Here is a 15,292-nt window from a genome sequence, read left to right on the forward strand (position 1 = left end):
TACTGATTGGAGTATTTTGTTACGATTTTATTGATTTAACTACCATGAATGTATGCTATGATAAATTGCATGCTAATATGTGTCAAATTGCATGAATTATTACAATTGTACGTTAAATGTTCTGATCAAGACAAGCAACTATGGCAGTTATGAAAATGATGCATTCATACATCATTCATTGCATTTGCATAATGCATAGTCGATCTTAAGGGCCCTCATTAGAAGAAATGTCAATCCTGGTAGAGCGTTACTAGATGTAGGCTATGCCTAAGCCTACCGAAAGGTGGACCCAACGGTTGGATGCAGGTTGACGATCTTGAAACCAAGTAGATGGACAATTATCCCATCAGATACATTCATACATCATTTGCATTCATATCAGTGTGCATATTATGTTTCTATTATATTTTAATTTCAATAAGCATGAATCATGGTGAATTTTCTTAGTAAGCCTGGCTAGCTTACATTTTTATTAATGAAAAAACCATACAGATGACAATTAACTAATGAGTTGGTGCAGGAACAAGAAGTTGTCACTAGTTTGCTCCTAATTGTTTAATTATAATTGTATTTGTTAGGATGATCTGATTCATATATAATGAATGATTGTATTAGTTGTAGAATTTTAAGCATTTGATTGGTTTTATTTAATTGAATTGTTCTAGGTCTGTAGCAAGTATTCATTAGTAAGCTGTATTGACTGATGAATTGTGCCTAACTTATGCTAATTGAATGTTTATGGTGTTGAGAATGGAAAGATGTTTGTGCTTAAATCATTTTGTATGAATGATTGTCAATGGACTTAGTTGGAATGTAAAAATGAATATTACTTTTGTCTCTAAATAATTGTATAATGGAATGAAGTTAGTACACTTTGTGTATGAGTTACGACATGAAACTCGACTATAAGGGTACACACTCTGTACTCGAATTTCGAGGTGTTACACCTTATTTCTTGAAGATGAATGCACTCTCTGTGTTGAAGGCACATGGAATTCCTATGCCATAGCTTCTCATTAGTACACATCATTGCCATTTACATCAGCTCACAAAACTTGCGGATTTTCTCTATCCCAAATAGATTGTACACTACACAACACAACTTTTAACATGTGGAACTTCTCTAGCCCCATCATAATTTGTGAGTTATATTCACATTGTCCATCAATTTTTTCAAATCATTTTAGAGAATGAGCCAGAAAAAGAGGCTATAGATCTCGAGCAGACCTCCCAAGAATAGTGAGGGGTGCTCTTGCTTTGGACAACGCCGGCATTGAGGTCATTAGACATTCTTGAGAGGGGCGGCTCCCCTTCCTCCCCTTCTTTGTTGGTCTTAGTGTATAGAGCTAGCAGCGGCTTGAGTTGGATGTAACCCCAGGCCTCCTTCTGGCTTCTTTTTTTCCCTTTGATTTTCAGCTATGTGCATTCTCAAAGAGCGCGGTCTAGAACCTTTTTGTAGGGACCCGCTTGTCAAGCTGTAAAGATATTGAGATTAATGAAAGTCCCGTGGCAAGAGTCCACTTTTCCTTTTTTTTTTTTTTTAAAAAAAAATGCCCAAAAAAAGAGGCACATCCAAATCTCAAATTGACAATACCATGGAAAGCAGCTGGGATTGAACGAACAATGTTGAAATATTTCTAATGCCAAGCATGAGGTTTATTTGCCATCTAGCCTATTCATAAGGTCACGCAAACGAAGATAAAGGAAAAAAAAAAAAAACAAATATCAGTTTGATCAGAGCCTTAAGTGGCCCCTAAAAGTTTTCAACGAAAGACATCAATTCCTACTGTTTACTTGAGTTTTGAATCATCTTGTTTTTGGGCTCATATCTTTGAATGATCTTAAAACACGGATGGATAGTGTGGATCTAAGAAATATATCATCGTAGGGCTTACATAAAGTTCACCATTACTTGCTGTGTGGTTTACATTCCCTGGGAGAAAAACCAGAATTGTTGATATGTGGAAAAACCGTCCATCCAATTTTCCATAACAATTTAGAGCACGAGACAAAAGGGGGACAGATCAAAGGCTTAAGTGGGCCATACTACAGGAAACGGTGGAAATTGAATAACTTTTTGAAGCCATGGAAGACTCTAATTAAACAGATATTTGTTTTTTTTTTTTTTTCCTTCATTCAGATTTATATTACCTTATGAAGAGGTTATATGTCAAATAAACCTCACGGTGAGCCATTGGCAGGTTTCAACGGTAGCTTTAGATCTGCCTCAGTTTTTGGGCTCGTGCTCGGGAATGATCTTAAAAAAATTTAATAGACAGTGTGGATCTAACAAATAAATCATGGTGGGCCAAAAAAGTTCCACGTGTTAAAAGTTGTATTGGGTAGGACGCAGCCTATTAAAGAGAGAGAAAATGAGTGCGTTTTGTGAGCTGTTGTCATCCGCGTTGAGAGTGACCAACAAAAGCGGTGGCTAAAAATTTCCAGACATCCGCATTGAATAGTTATTGGCATTAACCTTTTTTTTATTATAAAACAAATGATAACCATTACATTCTTCTAAAATAAATAAAAACCATTTTTCAGTAGGTCATGAAAAAGAAAGGAGTGAATGGACAAACGATCCTGCCAACAACACAACAGATGCTTATAGCTTACTTCACCGTCATTTTCTTGGCACTATACAAGCTTGCAAGGGTTTCTTCATTACGTAGTCTATGTCCATCTCCATACTCTCAGCCATGTCCACTTCATCTCCTGCCACGACCTTCCACTCAAACTCCTTGATCAGATGGGCCACCATGTATTCCAAATGAAACATTCCAAGTCCCATCCCTGGGCAGACTCTCCTTCCTGCACCAAATGGGATCATCTTAATCTCCCTCGTTCCAGACTCTCCTCCCATGAACCTCTCCGGCTTGAACTCCAATGGATCTTGCCAGACCTTTCCATCCAAACCCATACTTACCAGCATGAAACTCACATAAGTATTTTTGGGTATGGTATATCCTTCCAAGCTTATATCCTCCGAAACCCTATGTGGAAGCAATGTATGTATGGTTGGTTGCCTACGAAGAGTCTCCAAGATCACTGCCTTGAGATAAGGCATTTTCTTGAGGTCCTCTTCATTGATAACCCCTCCATTTTTCTGAGTGACTCTCTCAATCTCCTTAAACAACTTGGCTTGTACATCTGGGTATTTGACCAGGTTCGCCATTGCCCATTGCAATGACGACACTACGGTAGAAACACCGGCAGTGAGAAATTCATAGCAGAGTGTGGTGACTTCAGACTCCTTGAGTTTTCCACCTCCTGGAAGTTCCAATGAAAGTAGTGAATCTGCATAAGAAAAGATGCCATCTGTCTTGTTTTCCTCCATTTTATGTGCTCTGGTTTGTACAATGGGGAGGAGGTTGGTGACCAGCCTTCTACGGATTGCTAGCATCTCGTTCCACTGTTTGGGGAAGATAGATCTTTGTATATGATTTTTTTTTTTTTTTTTTATAATGCTCCGAAATGATCTTGAAATATGGATGAACGTTGTGAATATAATAAATACATAACTATGGGGCCATGTAGCTTTGATCTCTTTTGAATCGTTCGTACATCTCCGAGTTCGAGGAGCATCAGCGCTCGTCTTCAAGCACCAGCCGATCCGCTCGAAGGAAAAAAGCAGGGCATTTTCGACCTTTGGCAAGTCGTCCGTACATCTGGGGCTTATTTAAGGCTGTACACGAACCGGGCTAGCCCGGTTAACTCGCTCGACTTGGCCTGAAAATGCTCGACTTGGCTCGACTCGAACTCAACGGGCCATTTTCGCTGGCCGGAAACTTATTTTGCAAAAAGTGAATTTTTAGGGTTTGGAAGCTGCTATTTTGACTAAAATATTCCTAAACTGTTAGGGTAAGCAGCCGTAGAAAGAGGAGTATTTTAGTCTTTTTAGGTTCATCCGTACAACCCTAGTTTCACAGTCAAGGTTTCTTTGCGGCGAATGAAATTGCTGGCTGAAACCTAAGTTCTATGATCCTCAAGAACCCTTCTTTTAAATCTTTTACTCCAATACATACAAGAGCACAGGAGTTACTGTTCCTCCACATTATTTCCCATGCAATTAGTATAGGTGATGGAGATCCAGAACGTCATATATATCTGCTGGTCCAATAGTAATTGAGACATAAACAAAAGGTCCCATTGATCTGATGGTCCTAAACATTTAAATCAATACAGTTTAGAAATGAACTGATCATCTACAACCGGACGTTGGTTAACTTCTCTTAAAACCCATTTCAAGCATTTTGACACTTTCCAGGGGGAGACAAAAAGGAAAATTCGGATTGTAAATCAAAAAATAAAATAAAATAAAAAATGGTTTAGGAATGGATTGATCATCTACAGCCGGATATAGGTCAAAGTCCCACTGCGACTCATTTCAAGCATTGTGATACTCAAAAGGAAAGGTAGGAACACAAAAATATAAAATAAAATAAATGATTTAGAAACGGACTGATCATCAACAAAAGAATGTAGGTTAAGTTCCCTGCGACGCGTTTCAGGCATTGTGATACTTTTGAGGGGGAAGACAAATGGAAAATTCCAAAGGCAAACAAAAAAACTAAAATAAAATAAAATAATTCGTCCAATACTTATGGTGGGTTAACTGCTTTGGACCATTAAAAATAATATAAAAAAAAGGTTAAATGGCTTGACATTTAGTATTGGAGTGTGACAGATAAAATGAAATATACAAAAATATCCTGTCATCGATATATGGAAAGTTTACCAGGTTCACATGGGTGTACAAGACAGCTCATGTATACGCCAGATTCTGCCAGCATGGATCATGTTGTATCACTCTCCTATGTTAGTATTGGAGCGTGGATCGTCTGTGTTGAAGGGATATAAGCAATTCAGGTGCCACATGAGTGCGGATTGTCTGTGTCGAAGGCATAGGCAATTCTAGTTCCGTTGCTTCTCGTTTGTCCATGTCATTTTTGATGACTTTGGCTAACAAGATATGCGACAACGCAACTTTTAACGTGTGAAACTTTTTCAAGTCCCACCATAATTTTTGTGCTAGATCTATAATCTCCATCAATTTTTCTAGATAATTATAGAATGAGCCTAAAAATAAGGTACACTCAAAGCTCAAGTGAATCACACCACATTAAAAGTATAGTGCGTTGAAACTTTTTTAGGGCCAACCACGATGCTTATTTTCCATCCGACCTGTTCATAAGACCACACATACAAATAACAGCTTGATAAGAGCCTTCTGTGGCTCCTAGAAATTTTCAACGGTAGCATCAATTCCTACTGTTTTAAGTGGTGTGGTCCACTTTAGTTTTGGATCTTCATTGGCTGGGCTCGTATCCTAGAATGATTGGAAAAATTGGATAGACGTGTAAATTTAAGAAATACATCATCGTAGGGCCCACTAAATTTTAAATGTCAAGAAATTGTGATGCATACTGTGTGCGGCAGGGAAGCAGATTAGGTGAGACATCAGCCTCACCCAAGAAGGTGCAACCTTTATCGTGGGCCCACCCATCCAATGATCAGGTGGACCATACCATGGGAAACAATGGCAATTGACCATTAATTAACGAGCCACAAATGTTTTGGATCAAGCTGATATTTGTTTTTTCCCTTCATTAAGGATTATGTGAACTTTTCAACAGATTGGATGGCAAATAAAAACTACCGATACATTAATTAAGGTACTCTCTAAGAAATTTTTAATGATAGGGTGTTCAATCACCACTGTTTCATAATGTATGGTCCACCAGATAATTAGATTTTCTTAATAGTTGGGATCATGTCCTAAAATGATTTCAAAAAACAGATGGATGGGGAAGGTGGGCACTATGGTAAGGGCCACCCTCTTCGGTGAGGCTGGGTCTCACCCAATCCGCTCCCGTGGTGCAGCACATTTCAAGTCGAGAGAAGAAAACCGATAGTGTTGACATGTGGAACTTCCGTGGGTCCCATCATGATGTATGTATCAGATCCACACTATCCATCCATTTTTCCATACCATTTTAAGGAATGAGACAAAAAATGCGGTAGATACAAGGCTTACATGGGGCCACACTGTAGAAATAGTAAGAATTGGATGCCTACTATTAAAATCATTAAAATCTTCTAGGGGCTGCATAAGGCTTTGATCAAGCTTATGTTTGTATTTTCCCTTCATCCAGGTCTGTGTGACCTTATGAAGAGGATAGATGGCTAATAAATCTCACAGTGGACCCTAGGAAGGTTTCAACTATAATCGTTCACTCCCTGCTGCTTTATTCAGTGTGGGCTACTTGGGCTTTGGACGTGCCTCATTCTAGGGCTCATGCTCCGGAGTCATCAGTATGGATCCAAAAACATAAATCAATTTGGTGCCAGAGAAGTTTCATAGGGTTAGAAATGGGGTTGTGTAGCACGCAATCATTTGAGAGAGAAATCTGCCATATCTTATTATCTGGAATCATCGGCGATGATGTGGACCAATGAGAAGACGGCTGAATTTTCCTGTGCATTCAACATAGACAATCTTTGCTCAATGGTATATTCCAAATATTTCTCTATATACATAAAGAGAATCTTTCAAGGCATGGATATTCCGTGGGCCCACTATTATATATGTATTAGATCCACACTGGCCACCATTTTGCCAAATTTGGTCTCGTATATGAGCTCAAGAACAAGGAAGATCCAAAGCTCAAGTGGACTATACTAAAGAAGTGGGGATTGAATGTTTACTGTTGAAACCCAGGTGGACCACACCACACAAAACAGTGGTAACTGTACGCTTGCCGTTAAAAACTTCTTAGGCCACAGGAGGCTCAGGTCATATTTGTGTTCTCCATTCATCACGTGTGTGTGACCAAAAATGAGCGGGTTGGATGGCAAATAAATGTCATGGTGAGCTTAGTAAGGTTTAATGGTAGAATTTAATTCCCACTACTTGTTCCGTACTATGTTCTTCCACCTATCATTTAAATCCTAGAACGCCTTTCTCTTAATTATCATGGAACGACCGGAGAGAAGTCACATTAGGTTTGGGATAATTTGGAGGGAGTAGGTTTGTGTGGCCCTAGTCCGTTGTGTCAGATGCTCCATCTCCACGAAAGAGGTGGCACTTGCTCTCTCTGGTATGGTCCACTCCCAGATCCGGATCTGCCTACTTTTCAGGCTCATGCCCTAGGTCAATATGGAAAAATGGCTAGATGGTGTAGATATAATACATACATCATGGTGGGCCCACAGGACATTTACGCCCCAAAAGGCTAGATATGTATACACTTTTAAAATTTTAAAATTTCTCCTAGCTGACATAAGCTAATGTTGTTGTATTTTAGTGTTTAAAAAAACTTTTATTTAGATTGAAAATTCTCTTCAAAATTTTCAAAAAGCAACAAAAGCGATTTATCTTATAATGGTGTGGGTTTAGTCTCACATCGAATAGGCAAGGAGAAAAACTTTGGTTTATAAAAAGATGATTTTGCATAGGGCTTGGGCCCCTTTCAGGGAGCATGTAAATTTGGTTGTTTGGGAGCTATGCCAATAACCCCAATCCATACCATCATTCCTTATTTTGATTTTTAAAAAAAACCCCAATCCATGCTATGAACCACGCGCGCATGCCAGTCTGGAGTTGTGGGCGTAGGTTGATGTGGTGCCGTGTGCGTGCCCCCTCACGCTCGAGTATATTTGCAAACCTATGGTTGTTTTTTTTTGCCTTTTGAAATTCCGTTTTGCCACGGTTGACCAAATCGATCATTTGTTTTGAAATTTCAAACAGAGCTGAAAAATAAAATTAAAATGAAAAGTTTTATTTTTCAAAAAATCTAATAGTTTTGACTATTGACAAGGGCCCGTACAGATCCATTCAAGGTAACCATTGAAGTCTATATAAAGGAGTTCTCTATTTTTTAATATCACAATCATTTCAATCTTTTGACTCTCTTTCTCACTTCAAAATTCTTTGACGGTTTTTTTTGGTTCATCTGATTCAGTCTTCAGATTAGACATACAGTGCCGGTTCGAATCTTTGTACATAAAGTGCGCCAGTGTGACGATACAACATTCGAGGGTAACCTGAAGGTTGATTGTCCAGTATTCTTATCATATTACTGTTATCGTTCAAATGAGGGCAAATCAATTTCAAGCCGAGTGACATTTATTACGCCTTACATCAAATTAGTTTTCTAAATTCTTTCTTATTCAAATTTCTTATTTTGTTTTATATTTTTTAATTTTGAATTTCTATAATTATGAATTTACAAATCTAAAATTCCTACGTAGGTTAAGGTGGCATGGACCAATAATAACAAATTGGCACGGGAATCTCATCTGCCTTCGACACAGACAATCCACGTGCATGCATACTATCCTGCTTACATGGTGCTAAATGGGATACACACAATCCTCGTCCTTTAGTCTTTTTAGTAAAATACTATAACAAAAGCTGGTGGAACCAGAATATGTAGAGCCATGCGCATACCTCTACTTTACACGACCCGGTTTTGCATCCTTATTACGCATGGATGAACCTGGTGTCCATTAGTATACATTCCTAATGTACAATGTAAGTATAAAACACCAACTTTCTTCCCTTTATCACACCGAGTCCCACCTGATGACTCGGTTGGATGAAAGGTATGCACCGTACGTGGTGGCTGCACGCATGCCATTTCTGTATTTTCTTGTGGTGTGGCCCACTTCAGTTGTGGATCTCGCTGATTTCTGGCGCCATGGTCTATTGATGAGGTGCACGCCTGTTGGCCGGAATAGTTCACACATGCAACATGGCGTGCCCACAGAGCTTCGCTGTTTTAGACGCTTGGTAAAACGTACGTATTGTAGAGGATCCGGTGGTGGTATAGCTATGGCAATGGAAGGTCACTGCACCATTTACTGCAGTAACTGGACAATTCCAACCGTTGGATAATGGGCTTTTGAATGTCATATGCGGACCATTGTCTATTGTTTATCCATTTGCGGAACATTAAATGAGACGTTTAAGATTATCTGACCTGTGTGATTCTTTCGGATAATGCTACCTAATGAACGGCTAGGTTCTCTGTAATGCCCGCAATTTTTGTTAATAAAATTTAAATTTAAAATTTTAAAATTTAATTTTAAGTGGGAAAGAGATCCACCAATCTCTTTTATTCAAAACTTTTTTCGTATTTCGTAGTTTCCAAATGAACATTTTTTCTTAAAAAGGGAATGTAAGAGGGTGAGAGTCCTATCAAAACTAAAAGAACAAAAGAAAAACTCGTAGAAAAAAAAATACGAAAGGAAAAATGGGAATGAGAATTTTTAGAATTCACTTATTTAGGTTAGTATTTTATTTTTATTTTCTTTATTTTATTTATGCAATAGTTAATTTGCCATGATCTACACATTGGATGGATTGGATTAATCAAACATCCATTGTGTAGATTTAATTCATTCATGTAAAAATGTATGCGCATGACTTTAAGGCTAATGTGTATAACGTGAGATTTTAAGGTATGCATATGAATTTAAGGCTAATGTGTATAATGTGAGATTTTTTTCATGATGGACAACGATTAGTATGATCTGTACTCTTCATGGGTGTTATAAGACCTAATTATATAATATTTTTAAGAATCAGACCAATTCGACATCTTAATGGATCGTACTGATCATATATGTATCAATTTTCTTCATTAATCTAACGAAATTGAATAAATACCGGAAAAGTAATTCTTTACGCAAGATACAACTTGGCACAAAGAATTATATGACATAATCTAAAATATGTGATTAAATCATCACTATTAATTAGTTCTTTAAGATTAAAATAAATTAAAATATTAAATTCTATACCGATCAGACCATTGGATGGGCCACAACGATCTGCAGAATAATATATAATGAATTATACGTTTTATTCATTATGTGTAATCATAAGATCAAAGAAAATTCTTATTTATGTGATTTTAAGAAGTCTTAATTCAACTCAAAACGTTGGTTCACGGAATCATCTCCATCACATTAAAGTGAGTGATCCAGATGTGTTTCTCATCCATCAAGTTAAAATAGATGGATTGTTTGATATGTTGTCTGCTCACCCTAATATAATTGCCATGTACTCTCAATTAATTTTGATGAATGCGTGATTTCTGTATTAATAATGATATGATTTGATTAATGTGTTATACTATGTTGATTCAAATGTGATAATCAAAATAATCAATGCAATACATGATTCATGATTACTTGGTGCATCTATCCATTGCATACGCAACACATGCTGAATTCTTGGGGGACCTCCCTGGAAAGTATCCTGATAGAATCGTTGCCAGAAGCCCATTATACTAGTGGAAGCCTACTAAAGGAGTAGATGCGGGCTTTACCTATGCCTACTAAATGGTAGAAGCCTGTCAAGGGGCAGATGCGGGTTGACGGGTTTCCAACTCAAGCAAATGGACGGATTCTCACTTGATGATTGATAAATTGCATTTGTATTTTTTTTAAAATTATATTGTGTATGATTATTGACATTCTATTATAATTTGATGTAAAGAATCATGTTGAAAATTCTCACTAGGCCTAACCAGCTTATCTTTTATTGATGTAAAACTGTAGAGATGAGCAATTAGTTGATGAGTTGGCGTAGGAACAAGAAGTTGTGGTTGAACTGGTGCACGATACACGTGAGACGTATTCGTACCTATCAGAAGAAGAACTGACCACATTTGGACCATTCCTAATTATTTTATTAGAATTTTATATGTTAGGATAATCTGATTAGTTGTAAGATTTTAAGCATTTGATTGATTTTATTTAATTGAATTGTTTTAGGTCTGTAGCAAGTATTCATTGGTAAGTTGTATTGACTGATGGGCAAATTTATGTCGATCGAATGTTTATGGATGTTGAGAATGGACAAATGTTGATGATTAAATCATTGTGTGAATGATTGTGAATGGACTTAGTCGGAATCTATAAATGAATATTAATTTTACCTCTGAATAATTGTATAATAGAATGAAATTAGTACACTTTATGTACGAGTTACGACTCGAAACTCGGGTCTGAGAGTGCACACTCTGTACTCGAATTTTGGGGCGTGACAATCTCTCACATGCATACCACCCAATGGTGAGAACGTGACCCCGGATGGTAGTTGATGCAGGCCGCTTTACCAAGGCCATTCAACGTGAGTGAAAATTATCACGAGTCATTTTCTCAGTATCTGGTCAAAGGGCCTAGATCCATACCTTTTTATTTTACTAATCAACTAAGATTGCTTTCTCAATGGCTGCTCAAAGGGTCTATATTCATACCTTTTTATTTGAATTCCGAGCGTGTATCTCAGTCCCGAATTTCCGAACCAATAATGTGTGTGTGTATATATATATATATATATATATATATAAATGTATGTATGTATATATATAAAATCACAAGTAACAATCACATATAAATGATATAAATCTAAGTTTCATTCATTACCAATCATCTAACAACACACACACACACACACACACACACACACACACACACACACACATATATTACATCTTCGCCTAGTTCTAGTCCTGGTTGCTTTTAGATTACGTACAAGGTTCAGTCCTTGTAGATTCGACCTCGGTCTTACTGAGATTATTACTACATCGCAACCCTATACTTGGGGTGTGAACAGTCTTACGAGAGGCTCAACAGAATAGCATGGCCAAATGATGTGACACAGCCCTAGCACCAGTCACACAAACCACCTTATGAGACAGAATGGTGCCCACGAGCTCACCATCATTAGGCTGCACCCTGGGAGATAACAAGGAAGGTTTACCCATTTCAGAGTGCAGTTTCAGGAAGTTACAATCATATGATCTCGTAACAACCTCATCAAGCCCTAAGGAGATGCATTCCAAGTAGATATGACTATCCAACAAAAAAAATATATGGCTTAGAATGGTCAAACCAATAGAGCCTCGACAAGATCACTAGACCGTTCTTGTCCACTAAAGATTTTCACATCAATCTCATGGGTTGACCAGGACGCAGAAGCACCACCTAAAGAGACAAGAAGCCACAACCAGAGCCTTCAAGATAGCTTATCACATTATCCTGAAGAAGGCGTGAATGATGATAGCAGAACGTCTCGAGTTTTGAGGCAAGGAATATCAAAATTTCATGATAATGACACTCCGTCCAGCTCGACCTCAGCAGACCTAGAAAACCCACGCATTGAGGGAGGCCTTGGAGAAGAGGACTTCAGCCCCGATACTTCCCTTGCTGACGACCACTTATTTGGGTGCCCACCCCCAATATAAGATGCTTAGGAAGACTTCATGGAAGAAAACTAATCTCTAGAACCCATAGAAAAGAATGGGAATGGCACAGTATGGTTTGGCACCCTAATGTTGTTCATAGTGGGTCGTAACATGGTCCTTACTCTCCTATTAATTTTACAAGCATAACTATAATAGCCAAATCATATGAGAGGGGACGTGAAAGGTCACGAATCAGCAAGTCGTTGTTTGCTACAATCGGGCGAGGGTATAGAGCGAGACCAACTATAGCAATAGAACAGGGAGATAAGGTTATCTTTAAAACCTTCTCACTTAATATGACACAATGTTTCAAACGGCTATATGTCTTTGACCCACATGGTTTATTATTTGGTCACTAGAATTTTGGTTAATAATGGTATCGTTGTTAACATCATGCCTATAGCTATAGTCTGTACACTCAGTAGATCAGCCCATGATCTAATCCCAACCGAAGTTATGGTTGCTAGTTTTTTAAGGGAATTACCAAGGCTCAAGGTATTCTACCTGTCGAACTCCTAATAAGAAGTTGTAAAGTCATGGCCCTTTTTAAGGGCCTACTGTTGCTTGCTGTGTGGGGCACATTCCCTTGGAGAAAAAACTGGAATTGTTGATACGTGGAAAAACCGTCCATCCAAATTTCCATATCAATTTAGAGGATGAGACCAAAGAAGGGGACATGGATCTAAGGCTTAAGTGGGCTATATTATAGGAAGTATGGGAAATTGAATGCCTACTGTTTAAAACTTTTTGAGACCACGAAATGCTCTAATTAAGCTTATATTTTAAATCTCATGGTGGACTTTAGGAACGTTTCAATCTTAGCTTTAGATATGCCTCATTTTTGGGCTCGTGCTCTGAAATGATTTTTTTGTAAAAAATAGTGGATAGTATGGATATAACAAATAAATCATGGTGGGCCAAGGAAAAGTTCCACATATCAAAAGTTGTGTGGTGTAGCACGCAGTATATTAAAAAAGAGACGGTTCAGATTTTGCCTGTGCCTAGAGCACAGACTATCCTCACTGATTATTTTTAAACAAATGAAAACCATTACACCCTCTCTAAAATAAATAAAAATAATGGAAATAGAGGTCCCATTTTTCAGTAAGTCATGAAAAAGAAAGGAGTGAATGGAACAAACGATGCTGCCGACAACACAACAGATGCTTATAGCTTACTTCACCGTCATTTTCTTGGCACTATGCAAGCTTGCAAGGGTTTCTTCATTACGTAGTCTATGTCCATCTCCATACTCTCAGCCATGTCCAATTCATCTCCTGCCACGGCCTTCCATTCAAACTCCTTGATCAGGTGGGCCACCATGTATTCCAGATGAAACATTCCAAGTCCCATCCCTGGGCAGACTCTCCTTCCTGCACCAAATGGGATCATCTTGATCTCCCTCGTTCCAGTAAGATCGATACTTTCCCTACCTCCCATGAACCTCTCCGGCTTGAACTCCAATGGATCTTGCCAGACCTTTCCATCCAAACCCATACTTACCAGCATGAAATTCACATAAGTATTTTTGGGTATGGTATATCCTTCCAAGCTTATATCCTCTGAAACCTTATGTGGAAGCAATGTATGTATGGGTGGATGGCTACGAAGAGTCTCCAAGATCACTGCCTTGAGATAAGGCATTTTCTTGAGGTCCTCTTCATTGATAACCCCTCCATTTTTCTGAGTGACTCTCTCAATCTCCTCAAACAACTTGGCTTGTACATATGGATATTTCACCAAGTTCGCCATCGCCCATTGCAATGACGACACTACGGTAGAAACACCGGCAGTGAGAAATTCATAGCAGAGTGTGGTGACTTCAGACTCCTTGAGTTTCCCACCTCCTGGAAGCTCCAATGCAAGTAATGAATCTGCATAAGAAAAGATGCCATCTTTCTTGTTTTCCTCCATTTTATGGGCTCTGGTTTGTACAATGGGGAGGAGGTTGATGACCAGCCTTCTACGGATTGCTAGCATCTCCTTCCACCGTTGGGGAAAGAGATACTTGCCAAATTTTGGGAATATATGGAAGACCACGAACCTACTCAAATTCTGATGACTTAGCCGTATTGCTTCCAATCGTTCAGCTACAGCCTCGTCATCCAGCTTCTCTCCGAAGCACATGAACAAGGCAAGGGAAAACAATACATGTCGAAATGTCTCGAGAGGCTGGACGACATCTCCAGCCTTATCAGCTTCGTTCTTGAGCTTATGAATCAGTTTCTTGAGGATTTCATTGCGGTCATTTGCGAAGGAGCTAAGACTGGTGGGGCTGAGAATCTCGGATGCAAGATTGCGGCGGAAGAGCCTCCAGAGAGGGCCACAATCAGTGAAGCCAATGAAAGGCTCTGATGCATCTCCCCCAAAGAGGCGGAAGTTCTCCGGGGCGGCGGGGAGACGGTGGCCGAAAGCAAGGCCATTTTTGACGAGTGTCTGGTGAGCAACGTCATGTCCGCCAATGAAGACATGGCGCTCAGGGCCTTGGTAGACGGTTATCATGGAGCCGTACTTGTCATGGAGCTTCTTTAGCTGGGGCTCTATCTCCCCAAGGCCGATTTGGTGCAAGTTGCCTACTACAGGAAGCGGCATAGGGCCTGGTGGAAGACTCTTTCTCTTCCTCATCTCTTCTAAAAATCCGAAAAATATTTTTAGTGTGATGCATGCGAGGAAGGAGAATGTGAGTACTAACACTCATCCAGCCATTGGTGAGAACAAGTTATTTGGGTGAAAAGAAAGAAAGAAGAGAAGAGGAGAGAAAGAGAGAGAGATGCAGTGAAGAAAGAAAGGGATTCTTGGGTTGTGCGGAATGTGGTTCTTGATACTACTACTTATAGAGGGTGGTGGTGGTATTTGTGGTATTAAGATAACTAATGTATCTTTCTTTCAAATTAGGCGTGCGCGCGGCTTTGATTTTGGAGTTTAATTGAGAGAGAGGCTCACTGTATAGATTATCTGACATCAGTGATGTGCCTCATCAACAATCAGGCAAGCGATAATGTTCAATATTGATGGACGTCCCATCCACTGTT

The 15,292-nt window shown here is 38.9% G+C and overlaps 2 protein-coding genes across 2 annotated transcripts; both read right to left on the reverse strand.

Annotated features, from left to right (window-relative positions):
* Positions 1-2,623: 2,623 nt before the first annotated feature.
* Positions 2,624-3,403, reverse strand: LOC131249542 (cytochrome P450 89A2-like). The gene has a single exon (XM_058250347.1). It carries the CDS (start codon positions 3,401-3,403, stop codon positions 2,624-2,626), a length of 780 nt encoding a protein of 259 aa, XP_058106330.1.
* Positions 3,404-13,445: 10,042 nt separating this feature from the next.
* LOC131249543 (cytochrome P450 89A2-like) lies at positions 13,446-14,885 on the reverse strand. Its single transcript, XM_058250348.1, has one exon. The coding sequence runs from the start codon at positions 14,883-14,885 to the stop codon at positions 13,446-13,448; it is 1,440 nt and encodes a 479-aa protein (XP_058106331.1).
* Positions 14,886-15,292: the final 407 nt, after the last annotated feature.

The sequence above is a fragment of the Magnolia sinica genome, chromosome 6, assembly GCF_029962835.1.
Source record: "Magnolia sinica isolate HGM2019 chromosome 6, MsV1, whole genome shotgun sequence".
Lineage (NCBI taxonomy): Eukaryota > Viridiplantae > Streptophyta > Magnoliopsida > Magnoliales > Magnoliaceae > Magnolia > Magnolia sinica.